The 21,296-nt window shown below is 48.3% G+C and overlaps 1 protein-coding gene across 1 annotated transcript in view; it reads left to right on the plus strand.

Annotated features, from left to right (window-relative positions):
- SCAPER (S-phase cyclin A associated protein in the ER) overlaps nt 1–21,296 on the plus strand; it is a 125,326-nt gene that overhangs the window by 88,732 nt on the left and 15,298 nt on the right. Inside the window, exons 27-29 of the mRNA XM_056865979.1 lie at nt 5,685–5,840; nt 10,952–11,189; nt 14,537–14,686. Coding sequence (XP_056721957.1) covers nt 5,685–5,840; nt 10,952–11,189; nt 14,537–14,686 — 544 coding nt within the window. The remainder of the gene's footprint in view (nt 1–5,684; nt 5,841–10,951; nt 11,190–14,536; nt 14,687–21,296) is intronic.

The raw sequence follows: 21,296 nt of genomic DNA on the forward strand, positions 1-21,296 counted from the left end.
CCAACAACACAGCTGAAGGGGCCCACCTCTAGCACCTCCCTGCTGCCTCCTTGCCTCTTAGTGCCCTCCTAGGTAATCCCACCGCCCCCCAGGGGTGGTACTGCCCACTTTGGGAACCACTGATTTAGAAGAAGAAGAAGCAGAGTTGGTTTTCATACCCCTCTTTTCTCCTCCAAAAGGAGTCTCAAAGAGGCTTACAATCACCTTCCCTTCCCCTCCCCACAACAGACACTCTGTGAGGTCAGTGGGGCTGAGAGAGTTCAGAGAGAACTGTGACTAGTCCAAGGTCACCCAGCAGGGTTCGTGTGTAGGAGTGGGGAAACCAGCCCGGTTCACCGCTCATGAGGAGGAGTGGGGAATTGAACCTGCTTCTCCAGATTAGAACCTGCTGCTCCTAACCACTACCCCACACTTGCTAAATGTGCTTAGGAAAGCAACCCGAATGCGGAAGAGCACATTCAGGCAGGCCATGTGTGTGTGTGTGTTTCTGTTGGAATTAAAATAGCTCAGAAGTGTTCTGTTTCAGTTGCAGCCACCTTGGTGAAATTACTGCGGGCTGTAATGCAAGCTCTTTCTTCAAAGTCATTGAACCAAATGAATGTCCTCACCCTTATAAGAATGCGCCACACACAAACCGGCCGCTTCCTTCCATGTTGATTTTCCGTTCTGTGCAATTCCTCTGTCTTTTAATATTTAGTCCAGTTCTTTGTTTGATGGAATAGGTCACTGTTCTGGCGATTCCCCCCCCCCCTGACTTTAGGAGGTTTGCCTCTGATAACGCTGCTAGATTTTTTGAAAAAACGACTTAATGCTCTTGTCCGTGTGGCTCAGGGGACATTGAAACCATCGAACATGCACTGATACGTTGCCCATTCTACCACAAAATTAGATCAAAGCTTATATCCCCCCTGCTTGGTAAATTCTCTGAAGAGTCAGTTGAACTTTTGGCGAAGGAGCTCCTATTAGGAGACGATCCTCAGCTCACGCTCCAAATTGCCAAGTTCTGCACCGTTGCTATTAAAATTCGCAGAGCTTTTATTAGAGAGTGACTGTTAGAATATTTACAATTTTGTCAATTTTAAGGGGATAATTTTAATCAGGGGTTGTTTTTTATTGATCTCACACCTTTATTTGTACGGGCAGTCTGTGATTCTGCGGTGCAAAACTTGAGTCTGGAAATTTTGATGGGTTGGCATGTGATTGGTCAGTTGATTGTATCAGTAAATATGATTTGATTTGACTTAATGCTCATGTCGCTAGGTGACAAGGTCTGTCTCCTTTTCTCGTTGATTTCAGCAAGCGCCTGAGGCGCATCTCAGTAATGAATATTGCATCAAGAGGATGTTCTGGTCCTCTTAATTCTCCCGTGCTGCCGCAGTTCCAGATGTCAGAACTCTGCAACCTTAATTCACGAGAATCAAATCAAAACTTTAGCCATGGTTCCGCCCCTTGCAAGCCCATGAGAACTAGCAGAGTCTTCCTGCCCACGTTTTCAGTAACCATGGGGGTCCTGGTGCGAATCCAGAGTCAAGAAGCTGTCCTGATGTGTCTCTGTTTAGTACCCGTGACCTAATTGCTGTTAGTCCAGGACAGACAGAAGGAAAAGAGTAATTAAACTGTGGGATGCATTGGTGGCCATGAGAACAGATGGGTTTAAAGGGGGTTAGACAGATTTAGCCCTGTCCTGGATGTCCCAGGCTAGCCTGATCTCGTCTGATCTCAGAAGCTAAGCAGGGTCAGGCCTGGTTAGTACTTGGGTGGGAGACCTCCAAGGAAGTCCAGAGTTACTACACACAGGGCAGGCAATGGCAAAACACCTCTGGATATCTCTCGTCTCAAAAACCCTACGGGGTCACCGTCAGTCGGCTGCGACTTGACGGCATTTTCTACCACCACCAGACAGATTCATGGAGGTCCATCAATGGCTACTACCCCTGGCGACTAAAGAGAACCTCTGTATTCAGAGGCAGCGAACCTCTGATGGCCGATAATCGGAGGCAGCATCAAGGGAAGGCCTCGGCCTCTAGGCCCTGTTGGTTGGCCCTCTAGGCCAGCCAGTTGGCCACTGTGTGCGACAGGATGCTGGAATAGATGGACCACTGGTCTGATCCAGCGAGGCTCCCTTTACATTCTTACGACGAGAGTACAATTCCTCAGATGCAATGTGGACCATTCAGTCACCATATCTCTCTTGCGCAACCTTGACTGTTCTAGTGCTATCGAGGGAGTTTCCTTCCAGACGTTAGGAAGAATTTTCTAACAGAGCATTTCCTCAGTGGAACAGGCTTCCTCAGGAGGTGGTGAGCTCTCCTTCCCTAGAGGGCTTTTAAGCAGAGGCTAAATGGCCCTCTGTCAGCAATGCTGATTCTATAACCTTGGGCAGATGATGAGAGGGGAGGGCATCTTGGGCATCTTCTGGGCATGAAGTATGGGTCACGGGGTGGGGTGGGAGAGGTAGTTGTGAATTTCCTGCATTGTGCAGGGGGTTGGACTAGATGACCCTAATGATACCTTCCAACTCTATGATTCTATGAGGTGCCATGAAGAGATCTTGTTTAAAAATGGTTTCTTCCCTCTGAGTGTCCCCCCCCTTTTGTTCGCATCATCTATTTCCATCCTCTTTTTCCGAAAGATGTGAAAGGGTACATTTAATTTTTCAAGGAGGTGTTAATAAATTACTTTTCCCGTCTCTTCGGAAACCCCCGTGCCCCTGGCGCTGACATCGACCGCCCTTCTGCCGTGACCTCTTGCTCTGTAAATACTGGTGTCTTTCTCTTCCATCGGAGGATTGCGTCCGTGCAGAAGGGAGAAAGGAGAATTATTCTTCCCCAGGACCCCCCCTTGTCCTGTTGCAAGGACCTCTGAATTCTCAGAGGAGCTTTGGCACAAACAGCAGGGCAGGCAGGTAAAAATCTGTCCCATCAACAGCTTCTCTGAAACTCTTCCACTGAATCCACCCTGTGCAGAGGGGAAGGAAGTATCCGAGGCTTAGGCTAATGTAGCGGCAAACCGTCCTGCTTTCAAATTACCCCCCGCTTCATTGTTCTAAAGCATACCTTTAAATTTCTTCCCTGTCTCAGGAGTTCAGGTTTCTTAACTACCTAGTAAAATAGAAAATACTAAAATGCTATATTGAATTCGAAACGACCCCATTAAAATTATGAGCCCCCTCGTTTAGAATCAGGGCGTTGAAAGAGACTCCGTTTTTATGTTACCGCAGATGCGAGGATTTGCGTTCCACAAAGCAGTTATATTTTACAGTTTGCATTATTAAAGCAGCTGTCCCAATGCTTTCATGGGCTGGTCACACTGGCTAACATGCCAGCACGGTTGCCAATTTCCCTGTAACTTTGACATTACTTTGACGTTTTGTTACGTTACATGACAACCATGGTCACCTCCCTCAGAGAAAAATCTCTGAGTACAAATTTCCACTGCACAGGTAGACGTTCCCTTCACGCTGAAGTGACCCGAAATATTTCCGTGACACACGAACCTGCCCATTAACATTAGAGGCCTTATTTTGGGTGCCACCACTTTCCAAGGCCCCGTGAGCAGAGATCAGAGACAGGGTCTTTTCTATGGCGGCCCCTTGGCTGCTGGAGAGTCCTCCCCACAGCGAGTCACTTAGCCCCAGGTGAAAACTTTGTTATTCGTCCAGCTGTTGTGCTGAGTGACTAACTCCCCGCCGCCCCCACACTTTATTAGGATTTTATGGTCTGCACGTACTGTTGTGTACACTATTTTATCATTTGATTCTGATAATTTGTCTCTTTGTTTTTGATTTATGAGTGTTCATAGAATCATAGAGTTGGAAGGGATCACCAGGGTCATCGAGTCCAACCCCCTGCGCAGTGCAGGAAATTCCAAACTACCTCCTCCCCACACCCCCAGTGACCCCGACTCCATGCCCAGAAGATGGCCAAGATGCCCTCCCCTCTCATGATCTGCCTAAGGTCATAGAATCAGCATTGCTAACAGATGGCCATCTAACCACTTCTTAAAAACCTCCGGGGAAGGAGAGCTCACCACCTCCCAAGGAAGCTTGTTCCACTGAGGAACCGCTCTAACTGTTGGAATGGATGGTGGATTTCCATTCCTGTCTGGATGGAAATTCTTTTGATTTAATTTCAACCCGTTGGTTCTGGTCCGACCTTCTGGGGCAACAGAAAACAACTCGGCACCATCCTCTATATGACGTGGTGGTGCTTTATGGTGCTGCCTCTCGAGCCACCTTCAAGCGTTCTGCGGAGAGCCCGGCGATATTTTAAATAAATATCTGTCAACACCACGGGTGTTTGAATATTTGAGGGGGGGGGGTCTGGCGTAAAGAAGACAAGTCTACATTGAGAGCGCAACCATGAGCAAGAAAGCAAAGCGGACACCTGGTTATCGAGACTGGTGACCTTTTCAAAAAACCCGCACATCTCCACACGCCCTTTCCAAACAGGTTTTTCAAAGGGTGTGAAATTTCAGTCTGTGGTGTTTTCGAATTGGGAGGTCAGGGCCTTGATATTTTTTTTTTGTGCCACGGACACCCGACACTGTGGCCCAATCGAGCGCGGGCATCCTTGCGCTGAGGCGAAGCCGTGAGAATCAGGCCGGGCCCCTCACCTGAGGCATTTTCGAGGATCTGATTCTAACGGAGGGATGAAAGGCACGATGACAAGGTAATAGGACAATTAAGACGGCGTCTCGAGCAGGCGTTGTCAACGAGAGCCATTCACTCCGTGAGCCGTTTATTTTGCGTTTCGGTGCACGGCCGAGGGAAATTGGCACATGCCCGTGTGAGTCAGACCACCTTACAGCCGTGGAGAGGGGCGGCCGATCAAAGCAGACTTTAGAAAGCTGCACTCGTGCATAGTTACAGAAATTGTCAGTATTTTCCTAGATTTCTCCCTAAAATAGCTTTTATTTGTGTTTTTTTGTTTATTTCAAACATTTATTTAGTCCTTTTTCTTTCTTACGGTGCTGAAGGCGGCTTGCAGGATAGATAAAATGCTTAAAATAAAAAATATAAAAACATTTAAAAAAATTTAAAAGCACAATATTTTTTCTTGTGCTAAGTGGCGAAAATATAAAGGTACAAAGATGGTAGAGCATCTGCTTGGCATGCAGGAGGTCCTAGGTTCAATCCCCACCATCTCCAGTTAAAGGGACAAGGCAGGTAGGTGATGTGAAAGACCTCTGCCTGAGACCCTGGCTCAGTGGTAGAGTCTCTGCTTGGCATGCAGAAGGTCCCAGGTTCAATCCCCCACATCTCTAGCTTAAAAGGGAGGTAGGTGACATGGAAGACCTCCGCCCGAGACCCTGGAGAGCCGCTTCCAGTCTGAGTAGACAATGCTGACTTTGATGGACCAAGGGTCTGATTCAGTATCAGGCAGCTTCATGTGTTCATGTGTGTTCAATTATGCGTTTGTGGCGGACCTCCACAGTTTTAGTCACAGATAAAACAAGCGTTTTCATTCATCTCGAAATGTGTCTTTAAAACCGCATAGGAATCTGCTGGCGGGGAAAAAAAATACATAGTGGCCACATTTTAAACCAATTTAAGTTTGTAATGCTTATTTTGAAGTTGGTTCTGTCGCTCAATTGACAAAATTAATAATTGGAGTGGGCAACGTGGCTGGTATTGATGCTTCTTTCCTCTCTCTGTCTCTCTCTCTCTCTCTCTCCTCGACTAGCTACGTCGTGAATATTGGGCTGATCGAAAAGCTGAGCTCCTGCTTCCTGTCTGTCCAGGGCCCGATTGACGAAAACCCCAAAATAGCAACTTTCTTGCAGAACGCCACGGCAGCCTTGCAGGGGTTGTGCCAGCTGTGTTTCGCTGTCAACGGAAGGTAAGTGGTTTTTGCTGTCGCCCTATCAGATCGACGCCGGGTACATGTAAAAAGTAGGACGCTTTGGGTCAAAAGAGGATAAAAACCCCTCAGCATGGCCTGTTAAACCCTAGCAAAAAAGACTCTCTTTAAAAAAAACTTTGCCCTGGCCTTCTACATAACTAATTATTGAGCAATTGATGATCAATTGGGGAGGGGCTGTGGCTCAGTGGTCGAGCATCTGCTTGACATGCAGAAGGTCCCAGGTTCAATCCCCGGCATCTCCAGTTGAAGGGACTAGGCAAGTAGGTGATATGAAAGACCATGTTATAAGAATGAAAAGGGAGGCGCTAACTAGGGGTACAATGAAGCCCTGGTTAAGACGTTCAGAACCAGGTTATGGTTTTGATTCCCATGGCAACCTTTAAAAATAATGGTTGTACCGTCAGATGTAGCAAAAGGACCTTCACACTAATCTGACAGCATAAATTCAAATAGCATCATAGAACTGCTAATGTTTTGCTGTTGAAACGAAGGAACCCATAACTATGAAGACAGGCGTGTTTATAATGAAATACGAGCACTTTTTTCTTTTATTGGCATGGTCTTAAATTAGATTTAGCTGTGTCTTGCCTTTCAAGTGTTTAAAAAATGTATTACTAATAATAAATGTTTGATTCCTCTTTCTTTCTTTTCACTTAAGAGGGAGATTTACCCTTTTCTAACAATTTTTAGTAATTAGAATGTCAGTTTTGAAGTTCCTTGTGTGGGCATTTTGACGTTGAACCAATCAGGTACTTTTAAAAAAGGAGGGGAAGAGGAAAGCATCCTGGCTAGAAATGCAACAGAGCTGATTTTGTCTAGCTTTATATCAGGACTTCGGCTGCCAAGGTGTCCATTCCTCAGCAGAGTTACACCTTTCTAAGTCCATTGAAATCAGGGTTTGTTTGTTTTTTTACAAAGGTATAACTCTGCTTAGGGTTAACTGGAGATTCCAGGAATCTTGGAAGCTAAGCAGGGCTGGCCCTGGCTAGTATTTGGACGGGAGACCACCGAGGAAGTCCAGGGTCGCTACGCAGAGGCAAGCAATGGCAATCGACCTCTGAACGCCCTCTTGCCTTGAAAACCCCGTGAGGGGTCGCGTGGGTTGCCTGCAGCTCGACGGCACTGCCACCATAATCAGTGGAAAATACACATAGAGATTCTCTTCCGTCTATGGCAGTATCCCTGAAAGTCCAGCTCTCTAGGCAACTGCATAGTTTGCCTATACAGTGAGAAGAATAATATATTAGGTGCTGTGGAATACAGGCAGGATAGTGCTGCTGCAGTTGTCTTGTTTGTGGGCTTCCTAGAAGCACCTGGTTGGCCACTGTGTGAACAGACTGCTGGACTGGATGGGCCTTGGTCTGATCCAGCATATCCTTTCTTATGTTTTTCTTATGTCTTATAGGTATGATGCATACCTATTCTCTCCAGGATCAGAGGAGCATGCCTATTATATTAGGTGCTGAGGAACGCAGGCAGGATAATGCTGCTGCCGTTGTCTTGTTTGTGGGCTTCCTAGAGGCACCTGGTCGGCCACTGTGTGAACAGACTGCTGGACTTGATGGGCTTGGGTCTGATCCAGCATGGCCTTTCTTATGTTCTTATGTTCTTAAGAAGAACAACAACAAGAAGAAGAGTTGGTTTTTATATGCTGACTTTCTCTACCACTGAAGGAAGAATCAAACCGGCTTCCAATCACCTTCCCCTCCCCACCACAGACACCCTGTGAGGTAGATGGGGCTGAGAGTGCTCTAAGAGAGCTGTGACTAGCCCAAGGTCACCCAGCTGGCTTCATGTGGAGGAGTGGGGAAACCAACCCGGTTCACCAGATTAGAGTCCACAGCTCATGTGGAGGAGTGGAGAATCAAACCCGGTTCTCCAGATTAGCCTCCCGCCGCTCATGTGGAGGAGTGGGGAATCGAACCCGGTTTTCCAGATCAGAGTCCACTGCTCCAAACCACCACTCTTAACCACTACGCCATGCTGGCTTACAGTTACACTGACAGGTAGACATTCAGGAACAATGGCTGCCGTCCCAGTGGCACTTGAGAACTGAGACCTGTTTTTAAAACCATCTCAAGAGCCTTGGATGACGATGCGAGATTGTGTAGCAGACAAAAAGTGTTAACAGGCGCGACAACGTCTTGGGCTCGATCCAAAACTCCTTGAAGTGACCGGGAACTGTTCCAGAGGCGTTAGCAGCCTTCACGTCCAGTCTCATAAGAACGTTGCGCCAACGACTATAAAAGAGACTTAACAGGAACAGACCTTTTCAGCAAAACCAGCTTGGCAGCGCAGAAGAAATCCTCCCCGGCTAACCGCAGGCGTGCAAAACATCCCCGAACAGTATATCTGCAAGTCCACCTCTGCGTCTGTGAGCGAAAGCAAGACTTCCAGGGTGGGGTAGTGGTTAAGAGCAGTGGTTTGGAGCTGTGTACTCTGATCTGGAGAACCGGGTTTGATTTCCCCTCTCCTCCACATGGGCGGCGGAGGCTAATCTGGGGAACTGGGTTGGTTTCCCCACTCCTACACATAGAATCATAGAGTTGGAAGGGACCATCAGGGTCATCTAGTCCAACCCCCTGCACAATGCAGGAATTTCTGAACTACCTCCCCCACCACTCCCCCAGTGACCCCCTACTCCATGCCCAGAAGATGGCCAAGATGCCCTCCCTCTCATGATCTGCCTAAGGTCATAGAATCAGCATTGCTGACAGATGGCCATCTAGCCTCTGCTTAAAAATCTCCAGGGAAGGAGAGCTCACCACCTCCCGAGGCTGGATGACCTTGGACTAGTCGCAGTTCTCTCCGAACTGTCTCAGCCCCACCTACCTCACAAGGTGCCTGTTGTGGGGAGGGGAAGGGAAGGCGGTTGTAAGCCTGTTTGATTCTCCCTTAAGTGGTAGAGAAAGTCGGTATATGAAAACCAACTCTTCTTCTTCTTCATTGCTGTGTCTTATTTTGAAAGGGGGGAGGACAGGTCTGAACCTTGGTCACTGGCCAATTAATCTTGCCGTTGAATTGTTGGCTTGAGGATCCTTGGAACATACTGGGGAGTTTCGCGCACAAGAACAAGACAAAAAGGGTAGGTCGGAAGGGATGCGAGGGATGCAGGCTGCTTTGTGTGGTATTTTATGGCCCCAATTAAGATAATGCCTGTGTTGGCTGCAGACGGGCAAATAAAATAGAAGCCGTTTGCTTGGGGGACAGGTTGTTCTGGTCCCTGCTGCCAGTGGACAGCATAATCAGCAGGCGACGGAGACTGCAAGCGAAAAGGGAATTCGGCAATTGGAAAACCGCCGCACCTCTCTGTCCCCGTCTTTATTTGGCCCACATGGTCAATCGCCCACTTCAGGTCGGCCACCCTACAACATGTATGCAAGTCCGTATCTGAGCATGTTTAGCGTGGAAGAAGAAGAAGAGTCGTTTTTTTAATATGCCGACTTTCTCTACCACTTAAGGAAGAATCAAACCGGCTTCCAATTGCTTTCCCTTCGCCTCCCCACAACATTTGCTTTCCCTTTTCCCTCCCCTCCCCTGTGAGGTAGGTGGGGCTGAGAGAGCTCGAAGAGAGCTGTGACCCGGCCAAGGCCACCCAGCTGGCTGTGTGTGGAGGAGTGGGGAAACCCACTCCCACACATGAAGCCAGCTGGGGGACCTTAGGCTAGTCACAGCTCCTTTAGAGCTCTCTCAGCCCCACCTACCTCACAGGGTGTCTGTTGTAAGGCAGGGAAGGGAAGGTGATTGTAAGCCCTTTTGAGTCTCCCTTAAGTGGTAGGGAAAGTCGGCATGTAAAACCCAACTCTTCATACAGACAAAACCTCATTGAATTCGTTTTATTCCTTCCTTCCTTCCTTCCTTCTTTCCAATAATGTCCTGTTCGTGATGAGTGACAATATCACCAGGTTCCTTCTTGAGTAGTTAGACAATTTCCTGCGTTTTCATTAGTGGAGTTTGGCAGTGGTTTCAACTGACTGGGGTAGCTGAATCTGAGCTCAGTGCTTTTTTTAAAAAAAAAATTTTTTTGAAACATCCTACCAATAAATAAGCCACACTGTGGAAAGTGAGAATCAGAGTCAGCAAACGCTCCTGAGAAAATCTCTTGTTATTTTATTGCTAATCTTTATGCCTTGCTTGTGGGTTTTAAAAATATATTTTTAAAAAACATACATGGAGAGCTGCCATTTAGTTTTAACAGTGGTTTCTTAACCTTTGAGGGGGTTCTCTCAATCCAGACAGCTAGATTGGAGTCCAGCAGTACCTTAGAAGCCAACAAGATCTTTGGGGTATGAGCTGCAGAGAGTCAAAAGGTCCCATTCTATTGCTGCGGGCATTGTACCTCTGCATCCTGAGTTCCTTCTTTGCGACACCCCTCCCACCTTCTGACCAGGATATAAGGACTCTGGGATATCCATCCCGACTCGTGCCTGTCTAAGGGAGCTTTGGCTCTCGACAGTTTATACCCCGAAAATTTTGTTGGTCTCTAAGGCGCTACTGGACTCAAATCTGGCTGTTCTACGGCGGACCAATAGGGCTGCCTTCTGAAACTATCTCAATCCAAAGTCTTAAAAGTTTATTAAACCTGAGAGATTTCCTGTTTTAATCCGAATTGCAGAATGGATTTCCCCACATCTGGGCTGTTTGGCAGGGGAAGAAACAGCTGATGAAACAATTAAAGTCTCTTAAGGGTTTTTTGTTTTTTGTTTTGGTAAACAGTTTGGTTCAAAGTGATTACAACCGGTAGTTAACGTCAGTGGGAGCCCGCAGCCTGTTCACGGCCCAAGTTTTGCGCACTGCAAAGGAATACCGAAACTAAACTTTTCAGCGAGCCAAACACAACAGGCGGCCTTGGTTTTTCTCATTCTGATTTTGCCGGGCTGCAGAATTCCAGCTGAGCTCGCTGGAAGAACAGTGGGAGAAACGTGTCGCGAACGAATGCAGCAGCACAGCGAATCCAACCCAGCGTGTCAGCACAGGGGTTTGCCGTGTCCTAGCTGATCATGACCCGTCGGTCCACGAGCGTGAAGAACAGAAATAAAGGTACCGTGACCCTTGACACACGATCCTTTGTTTGGCTTCTTTCACAGGTCTTGGAGCATATTCGATAACTCCCGCCAGGACCCCACGGGATTCGCGGCAGCTCTCGAGGCCACGGACCTGGTTGGGGTCTTGCACATGCTCTACTGCATTCTCTTCCACGGCACCATCGCGGACGCCGGCGCAGCAAGCCCAAAAGAGAGTTATTCGGAGAACACCGCCCAAGTGGCTCTTCACAGCTTGCGCCTCTTTAATAGTTTTGCAGTTCTCGATCTGCCAGCTTTCCAGGTAATGCCGCCTCCCCCAACGCATGCGTGCACACCCCTGTTTAGAATCAGAATGTAAGTTGTTATGCTTCTGTTTACATGGGCTCAAATCCAAAGACTGCACCAACAACAATGGGGAGGGGGGAAGCCACCATATTTCCTTTAAAGAAATAAAGGCTCCCCGTTTACTGCTCAAGACCTTTGGGTCATGGGAGCTTGAAGAAGAAGAAGAGTTGGGTTTTTATGTGCCAACTTTCTCTACCGCTTAAGGGAGACTCAAACCGGCTTACAATCACCTTCCCTTCCCCTCCCCTCAACAGACGCCCTGTGAGGTAGGTGGGGCTTAGAGAGCTCTAAGAGAACTGTGACTAGCCCAAGGTCACCCAGCTGGCTTCGTGTGTAGGAGTGGCGAAACAAATCCACCTTTCCAAACCACCACTCTTAACCACTATACCCACGCTGGCTTGAAAAGAAAGGATATTGGGGTGATGGTCAGCGTATGAATGGCAATAAATGGATATTTCAGTTCACCCCAGAAGCCAAGCAGAAGCGAAGGTTATTTGGTTGCAAGAATCTCTCTTTTAATTAAAAAAAACCCTCCAGTTTTAGTAAGTATGACGAGAAACAGTACGAGACTTTTTTTTCTCCCCCAAGCCAGGCCTGTGAACAAAACGGAGTGCACCTATTCCATTTCGCAGGTGATTTCTGCGTATGCAACATTTTCAGTGTCAAAAAGCACTCGACATCTTTTTTACATTCAGCAGCTTCTAGTTTTTCTCTCTTTTGGGGGGGGGCAGGGATAGACTCGGCTGGATAGTTGAGGCAAATTAACTAGCTCGCCGAAAGGCTGAGAGCTTGAGCATCTCCGTCTTCTGCGGGACAGCCAGCATGAGAATGAACATGCGCTCCAATAGTCCCATGGCTTGCTGGGTACGTCTTCCATTTATCTTGAGAGTCTAAACACATCGGAAGGTGTCAGAGAGAAGCAGTGCAGGATACCGAGCTGCCAGCGCCGTTGGTCAAGGAGGAACCATTTTAGGTTTTATGTATAAACTTTGGACGCCCCGTGTGGTTATCAGAGAAGGTTAAATGCAGAAATTGTAAGGGGGGGCATGGGGGGGGGCAGATGCTGAACTCAAGAGGATGTTGCCATCTAATATAGCATGGTGTAGTGGTTAAGAGCGGTGGGCTGGAGCGGTGGACTCTAATCTGGAGAACCGGGTTTGATTCCCCACTCCTCCACACGAGTGGCGGACGCTAATCTGGTGAACCAGGTTGGTTTCCCCACTCCTCCACATGAAGCCAGCTGGGTGACCTTGGGCTAGTCACACTTCTCTCTGACCTCTCTCAGCCACACCTACCTCACAGGGAGTCTGTCGTGGGGAGGGGAAGGAAAGGCGATTGTAAGCCGGTTTGATTCTTCCTTAAGTGGTAGAGAAAGTCGGCATATAAAAACCAAATCTTCTTCTTCTAATATCAAGTAATAAATGGTTGCGGGACACAGCCCTCTGTGGGGTTCAAATCCAAACGAAGTGAATGGGCGGCCTCTACTCACCTTTCCCATGTATTCCAACGGCTGTTGCCTAGGACGTTCTCTGAAGGGTGTCGCCTACAGCATTATATGACGAAGACCGAAAATTATTGTTGGGATGTGTTTTGGACAGCGACGTTTTTGTTCTCCCCCCCCCCCCCGCCCCTTAATTTTAAGCACGTCTCTTCATAGGCCAGCCTTAAGACAGGGAGCCGAGGAAATGTAAATGACAGATATTTTCCCACAGGCCTGTAGGGTTGTTTCGCTCCAGCGGGTTGACTTTGATGTCCGGCCCTCATGCATCACGCTTCCCCTATGACCCCACATCGCTTTTTCTGGTTGACATGTTTATTAAATAGAGGCTGTAGGCTGCATAGATAAAAATGGACTTCTCCCAAATCTCCCCGCGAGAACCGGTTTGCCTGTTTTCAACAAGACAGTCCTCCCAGGGCCAAAAAAATATCAAACCCCTTTGGCTAATGAGGATTTTCCCCCTCTCCCTTTGCAATATATCTTACCAAACAATTATTTTTCAAGTATTACTTGTTTCAAGGAGATATCTGTGCAGAAATCCAAGACTGGGGTTTTGGAGAGCAGGGATTTGTGAAGGGCTGTGACCAGCTCTGAGCGGGGGGATACTCTTAGGGATTTAGGAGACTCCTTAGCAGCGTTTCCCTGCCCTGGCGCATTCTGTGGGGGGAACGGAAATGGAGAAAGGGGTACTAGCGAGCATAAAGAGGAATCTCCAACCCATCGATCACAACGACTAGGCGGCAGTGATCTCTTTCAAACATGGATGCTATGCAGAGGGGAGGTCCGGAAGGGTGTTTTTCCTGTGTCAGCATCAAATTTTAGAGGCTCGTTAAATTGCTTGAACACACATGGACACACACGAAGCTGCCTTCTACTCAATCAGACCCTTGGTCCATCAAAGTCCGTATTGTCTACTCAGATCGGCAGCGGCTCTCCAGGGTCTCAGGCAGGGGTCTTTCACATCACCTACTTGCCTGGTCCCTTTAACTGGAGATGCCAGGGATTGAACCTGGGGGCTTCTGCATGCCAAGCAGAGGCTCTGCCACTGAGCCACGGCCCCTCCCCTAAGGTCTGTAAAGCTCAACAGAGCAAGCCAGCAGCCCAACTTGATTCCAAGGCCCATTCCACTAGGGAAGAGGGTCGAAGGGACAAGAGCACCCTAAGGCAGGGGTATTTAACCCATGGGTCAGGGCACTCAGTAGGGTCACAGAGCCTCGCCCACTGCAGTACAAGGCCCAGCAGAGCCCCTCTTTTTGGGCTGCCCACTGGAAGGATTTTGCTGTTAGTGCGCATGCGTAGAGAGCATGGCCGCCGCACCTCCTGGCAGTCTCAGCACGCATGCTGAGAGGAGCAGCGTGCTTCCGCCTGGGGACAAAAGGTGGGCCTTCGGTCTGGAAAAGCTGAGGGCAGCAGGAAAAGAGGAAGACCCAACAAGAGATGGATTGACTCAATAAAGGAAGCCACGGCCTTCAATTTGCAAGATCTGAGCACGGCTGTCAAAGTTAGGACATTTTGGAGGACGTTGATTCATAGGGTCACCATGAGTCGGAAGCGACTTGACGGCACTTCACACACACAGGTCTGGAAAGCTTAAGGACTACTGCCTTAAGGCAGAATTAAGAACTAGCCTTCTGTCCCACTTGCAGGGGTTCCTGGCAGCCAGCAGAGGGCAGTTGTTTGATACTGTTTACCCCACCCCTGAGAATTTGGGAAGGTTGCTTAGTTTGGTGGTGTTTTGATGTTCTAATTTTTGACTTGCTTGCGTGCCGCGAGTTGTAACTGTTCCCGTATTTTCCACCCCCCAGTCGATTGTGGGCGCTGAAGGACTGTCGCTTGCTTTCCGCCATATCGTGAGCTCTCTGTTGTGGCATTGTTCCCAGCACACCTGTGAAGGACTGCTCCACGAAGTCATCGTTTGTGTGGGGTACTTCACCGTGAACCACCCGGATAATCAGGTAAGGGCCTCCTCCGGAAGAAGCTTCGCGGCTGCTCCAGTGTACAGTAGGAGCTCCCGCGTTGCACAAGACGCCCTTGCCATTTATCATCGGGTCAGTTGTGCGCGGGCCGTTGGATTGCTTCGCCTTTCTTGCCCGGGTTATAAGGCGGCCAGCTCTGACCAAAATAAATTATTGTGCCTTTCGCAACAAGATGGCACCGAGACATTTTGGCAAGTAGGACGCATCCTGTTTCGATGCCCAACAACCGGAGAAGCCGCACTCTTTGTGCCAGCATGATGTAGCGGTTAAGAGCTGCGGGCTCTAATCTGGAGAACCAGGTTTGATTCCCCACTCCTCCACATGAGTGATGGACGCTAATCTGATAAACCGGGTTGGTTTCCTCACTCCTCCACTTGCAGCCTGCTGGTGACCTTGGGCTAGTCTCAGTTCTCTCCGAACTCTGTCAGCCCCACCTACCTCACAAGGTGTCTGTTCTGGGGAGGGGAAGGCAATTTTAAACTGGTTTGAGACTCCTAAAAGGTAGAGAAAATTGGGGTATAAAAACCAACTCTTCTTCTCCTTCTTTTTCTTCTTCTGTAGTGGTTAAGAGCGGTGGTTTGGAGCGGTGGAGGCTGATCTGGAGAACCAGGTTTGATTCCCCACTCCTCCACACGAAGCCAGCTGGGTGACCTTGGGCCAGTCACAGCTCTCTCAGCCCCACCTACCTCGCAGGGTGTCTGTTGTGGGGAGGGGAGGGGAAGGTGATTGTAAGCCGGTTTGAGTCTCCCTTAAGTGGTAGAGAAAGCTGGCATATAAAAACCAACTCTTCTTCCTTCTTCTTCTTCTCCTCCTTTTGCTCCTCCTTCTTCTCCTTCTTCTCCTTCTTCTCTGAGAACTGATTGGACAGTAGCTCCACCACAAAGCTTTGTGGGCACTCCCAATGTCTTCAGGCCTCCCTGTTCGTTTATTACCCAGGTGACTAAATGAGCAGCATCATTAAAGCAAACGTATTGCCAAGGCTGCTTTCCATGAACAGGATTGTTGGGAAAGTGTGTGTGCGTATGCTTTAGAGCCCCCGCACTCATGAGGAGTTGTCTCGGCCAGAGCTGCACAGATGGTCAGAGGAAAACCTTTCTTTCAAACACTGGAGTTCTTCAGACTCTTGCGGTCGGCGCAGAACATGTCTGGTTCTTCAAGTTGCATCGCTCTCCTTCCGCGTTGATTGATGGTGCAGCTAAGCAATTTCCTCAATTATTTTTTCGCGTTCTTCTCAGTCCTGCGGTTTCTTGTTTGGAGGCAGCTTGAATAACGTCTCAGAGCAGCAGGGCCGCTACTCCTGCAAAATAAATGTGTTTTGGTTTGTTTTTGGGTTTTTTTGCAGTGTTCTGTTCATTTGCAGAACTATAGTAAAAGCTGTAGTAAGAGCTATAGCAAGGCTATCATAAGAGCTATAGTAAGAGCTATAGTGAGGCTTGGAGCGGTGGACTCTGATCCAGAGAACTGGGTTTGAATCCCCACTCCTCCACATGAGTGGCGGACTCTAATCTGGAAAACTGGGTTGGTTTCCCCACTCCTCCACATGAAGCCAGCTGGGTGACCCTGGGCTAGTCACAGCTCTCTTAGAGCTCTCTCAGCCTCACCTACCTCACAGGGTGTCTGTTGTGGGGTGGGGAGGAGAAGGCAAGGCAATTGTAAGCCAGTTTGATTCTTCCTTAAGTGGTAGAGAAAGTCGGCATATAAAAAACCAAGTCTTCTTTTTCCTACACATGAAGCCAGCTGGGTGACCTTGGGCTAGTCAGAGCTCTCTTGGCCCCACCTACCTTACAAGGGAGTGTTGTGGGGAGGGGAAGGGAAGGTGATTGTAAGCCGGTTCCTTCCTTAAGTGGTAGAGAAAGTCGGCATATAAAAAACAACTCTTCTTAAAAAAAACGAACAGTTCTGGGTCCCTCCCTCCCTCCCTCCCTCCCTCCCGTGTTTTGGCGGTCCAGGGAGAGCCGGGGCTTCACAGGGCAAAGGTTAAAACGCTATTTGGAAGGTTTCGCAGGATTTAGCTCCGCTGAAGCAGAGCTCCCGCACCCCTGCCGTTCCGTTCCAACGCTCTTCAGGCTGCGTTTTGGAAATGCACTTTTCCCCCCTCCCAAGAGGTTTGCTGGAGCTTTTTGGATTCCCACTTCAATAGGGCCGGCCTTCTTGGCACGCGGACGTGCCCGGGAAAAGGCACTTTCCCACTGCAGCTTGACCGTTTTGCGCTTGGCACAGATTCCGAGACAGATGGGGGGACTCCCTGGGTGGCATTTTTTCGCCAGCGACTGGGATTCTGAGGAAGCATCACTGCCCATGTGCCTGTCTCTGTAGACATTTTCATCCGAGGCCGCCGGTCCGACCGACACGGGCACCGGGCACCCCGCCACCCCAGCAGGAGGCCTTGGTGAACCAGTCAGGCAACCAAGTTGTCGTCAGAGACTCTTATTTGGTCTGCGGGTGGGATGTGAGATAATACATCCGTAGTGGTCTTTATTGCACAGGGTTTCCCTCCAGCTAGTACCTGGTGGTTGGCAACCCTAGCACCATCCCAAACTGCTGCTTGTTGACTTCTCTCCCTTTCTTCGCTCTCCCTTTCTTCGCTTCCCTTTTCTGCGTTTTCCTCACTGAAGAGGTTGTAACTCGCGTGCGCAATTTAGTCTCCTGAATTCCTTTCGATGCCGACTCCAAACCCAGAATAGGAACCAAGACAGGAAGACTAGAGTAACATGTTCCCTTTGGTTCCCAGTTTGATTCGGGAACATCCATCGATCCCTGCCTGCTGTTAACGGGCGAATTGGGGGAATTAAATGGTAACCCTCTGGACGCAGCCAAAGTTTTACATTGAAGCATTTAAGAGACATATTGCAAAACATTTTTTCTTTTCTTTTTTATTCTTTTACTGCTTTGGAAATTAAGAAGCAGCGTAGCTCCATATGGACCTGCAAGCCCATCTCTGCATGCTTAGATCTGTCTTGGACACATCCTTCTTAGTAGTACTAGCAGGCATAACATTTGATATAAGAGTTCCCACTAGATGGGATAAGAGATCCGTTTGTATATCCTAACGATAGTAGTTGGCAATAAAAGTTGGTTTTTGTTTCTTCGTGCGTTCCTCCGCTTACGTAGCTGAGAGAAAGGATCCGTTTCTGTAGCTGGGAAAAAGCTGCAGCCCTTCTCCAAGAATTTGGTTGCGTTCCATGATTTTAGGCAGTTTGTTGCACAGTGGTTATTGTCTAACCAAGCAGAGAACTGCCTCGACCAGCGGCCCCATCCCAATTTTCACAATAACTGCAGTAATTCTGCCTGCCCAAGAGGTACCATGTGAAATTGCCTGATGCTGAGTTCAGCGTTGTCCATTCTGGTTAGCTCTTTGGACCGGAAAATTTTGGTCTCGTGCCTGCAGTCTTGAGTTGGAGATGCCAGAGACCAAGTTGTCATGCAAGACAACTGAGGCATGGACTCTCCCCTCTAGAGTGAGATTTTGACCCACAGAAAGAGGTTCTAAGCCCAAATCCTTCTTCCAGGCACCTTTTTGGATCAGTAGCAGGCTAACATCTCCCTTGTAGGGTTGCCAGGTCCCTCTTCCCCACTGGCAGGAGGTTTTTGGGGTGGAGCCTGAGGAGGGCGGAGTTTGGGGAGGGGAGGGACTTCAATGCCATAGAGTCCAATTGCCAAAGCGGCCATCTCTTATCAGCTGGAACTGATCTCTGTCACCTGGAGACCAGTTGTAATAGCAGGAGATCTCCAGCTACTACCTGGAAGTTGGCAACCCTTCTCCCTTGCCTTCAGAAGTGACCGCAGGTGGACAGGGAGCTTGGAGAGGAGAAGGAGGAGGTAATGGTGGTGGTGGTTTTTATATGCTGACTTTCTCTACCACTTAAGGGAGAATCAAATCGACTTACAATCCCCTTCCCACCCCCTCCTCTCCTGTGAGGAAGGTGGGGCTGAGAGAGCTCTAAGAGAGCTATAACTAGCCCAAGGTCACCCAGCTGGCTACATGTGTAGGGGTGGGGAAACCAACCCAGTTCACCACATTAGCGTCCACTGCTCATGCGGACGAGTGGGGAATCAAACCCGGTTCACCAGATCAGAGTCCTCCACTCCAAACCACCGCTCTTAACCACTACACCATGCAGAGACAGTTGTGAACCCAGTCCACACACACACACATGCACACAGTTTCTTCAGAGAGGCTCAACTTTCCTTCCGCTGTCGGAGAGGGATGTCTGCCACCCGCCATAGTTGTGGCCTGTATTAGCTATGGTGTGGTCATCACGCAACCTTTATTAGGCAACGGTTACAAACACTAAGCAATTTAAGATGCTACACAGCCAAGTTAGCACAGATATACACACCAGAAAACACGTGGATAAATGGTCATAAACATAAATGAAACAGCGATAAAATTATTCACAATCGTTCACGACCAATCCTGGGCTCCTTCTAGTGGCTAGGAAATACCTAGCGACTCGATTGGCAGCTTAAGGTTGGCAATCAGATAAAAGGTATTAAAACCAACCACATCTCTTAAGAAAACAGGCCCCGTAATACCACAGAGGGGCTGATAAAAGGAGAGCTTTGCAATCAGAATAATGCCCATGAGTAAGGCAGTCGGGGAGGGGGGTCTACTTTAGGATTGTGCTTTCCTAATTAAAAATGTTTTTGCTAATGAGCCTCCGCCCTCCATCCTCTGACGCTTTGCTCCTCTCCGCCCGATCTAATTAATTATCATGAACCCAATTAGCCCTTTTTGCCCAACTGTCGGGCTCATTTGCATTTTATATTGGATAATTGAACGCGGCCCGATAATTAAATTAACACGGATGACGGATGAGTTGGTGCCCTCCACGTTACCGCCCTGAGAATTTAATTTTGGAAAACAAACAAACCCAAACCTTTGCATATTCATTGTTGCGTGTGAATATTTTTAATCTGGCAGGTCTTTGCAAATGAAAGGGCTTCGGCGCATGGTCACGCATGGCCGGATGTGGAGTTAGCTGGCATTCTTCAGTCGTCCCATGTGCCTCAAACCATAAATCTGGCTCTGTTCCTTCCCACATTAACATCAGCTGCTTATTTGGCAACCTTTTTGCCAATCTGACAAAGCCAAGAAACCTGGAGTACAGTCCAGAAACGTATATAGATTGGCAACCGAAATTCCTCTACAGTTAAAATATTGATGGTCGTAACCATCCGTCCATCTTGGTATCCATGCAGTCACCTCCATGTCAAAACCCAGGCCAGTCAACTTTGTCATTCAATCCTGTCTTCGTGCTCAGGGTGATGGATTTCAATCTGCCGTTAATTTGAAAATAATCATAGAATCATAGAATTGGAAGGGACCACCAGGGCCATCTAGTCCAACCCCCTGCACAGTGCAGGAAATTCACAACTACCTCCCCCACACACACACCTGTAGTCGTTTTAAGTGCGAAGAGCCGGCATGGTGTAGTGGGTTAGTGGGAAACTTGAGACTTCCGTCTCTGTAGGCCGTCCTCCAAGGGAACGGCAGCATCTCAACCCGTGGTTTGATAGTCTGGTCTCAACGACAAGCCACAGTTTGGCTGACCTCTGGTTTTGGAGCCATCTTTGGCAGATTCTGCCTCGATGCCCGCTGGTACGAACCTAACAATAAGCCATGGATTCTGCCGCTAATTTAAAGCAAGAGTTGATTAAGTGTAACTTCAGTGTAGATTTTGTCTGAAATAACCCCAGAACAATTGACTGTGGCTTTCGACTGCAGGAATCCACTTGAAAAATTCAGGGGCACACCAAGCCCAAAGTTATGCAATTGTTTTTAGAATAATTACATTCCAGCCACATAAATGTGCACAAAGAAAACAGAAGCGCGAAAGACACTGTAAAGCAAAGGCAGGTAATTTGAGAAAGAAAAGAAAACTGCATTCTCGCAAAATACCCAGAGCGGTGTGGGGCCAGATACACATTAAGATATACAATACTTTTGAATCCACTGTGGTTTTCAAGAAAGAAAAGGCATCAAAGAAGACACAGGAGTAGGACAAGAGATAAATAGTTTAGCATGTAACTCTGGATTGTTGCTGGCATATAAACTTCTTTTTTAAATCACGTGGGTTGCAGGAAGTGAAAAGAGATAATTTTGCAGCCCTAGAAAAGCTCCTGAAAAACTGGATCCTAGTGATGGACAGAGAGTTAGGGCAGTTAGGGAGGCGCGGATCCCTGAAAAGTAACTTGTGGGTCATATTAAAAATGGATCAGCTGGTCCCTACTTAGCAAAAATGCATCCATTTAAAAAAAATCACCAGTCATATTTTTGTACGAGTCTGCTTAATAGATCAGCATTAGCAAACATTTTGGGCCCTGAGCATTAGTTTCCGCCTTGAAATAAATCTTCGGCAGCACCGAGTGGACTTCGCCTTTGCTTCTGTTCCACCTCTTTTGTTCTCGAGGGGCTCGGGACACCCGGTAATTTAAAACGAAGCCAGAAGTCTTCAAGCCGCTGACGCGGAGAGCCACCTTCTGTCCCCGTCCTTTGCTAGAGCTTTACATCCTGTAAATCTTCAGCTTTCTCCTCGATGACAGCTCCTTCAGCAAGGATAGGGAGGCAGTGACTTCCTCCGTCTCT

Source organism: Euleptes europaea, chromosome 20, assembly GCF_029931775.1.
Source record: "Euleptes europaea isolate rEulEur1 chromosome 20, rEulEur1.hap1, whole genome shotgun sequence".
In the NCBI taxonomy this organism is placed as follows: domain Eukaryota; kingdom Metazoa; phylum Chordata; class Lepidosauria; order Squamata; family Sphaerodactylidae; genus Euleptes; species Euleptes europaea.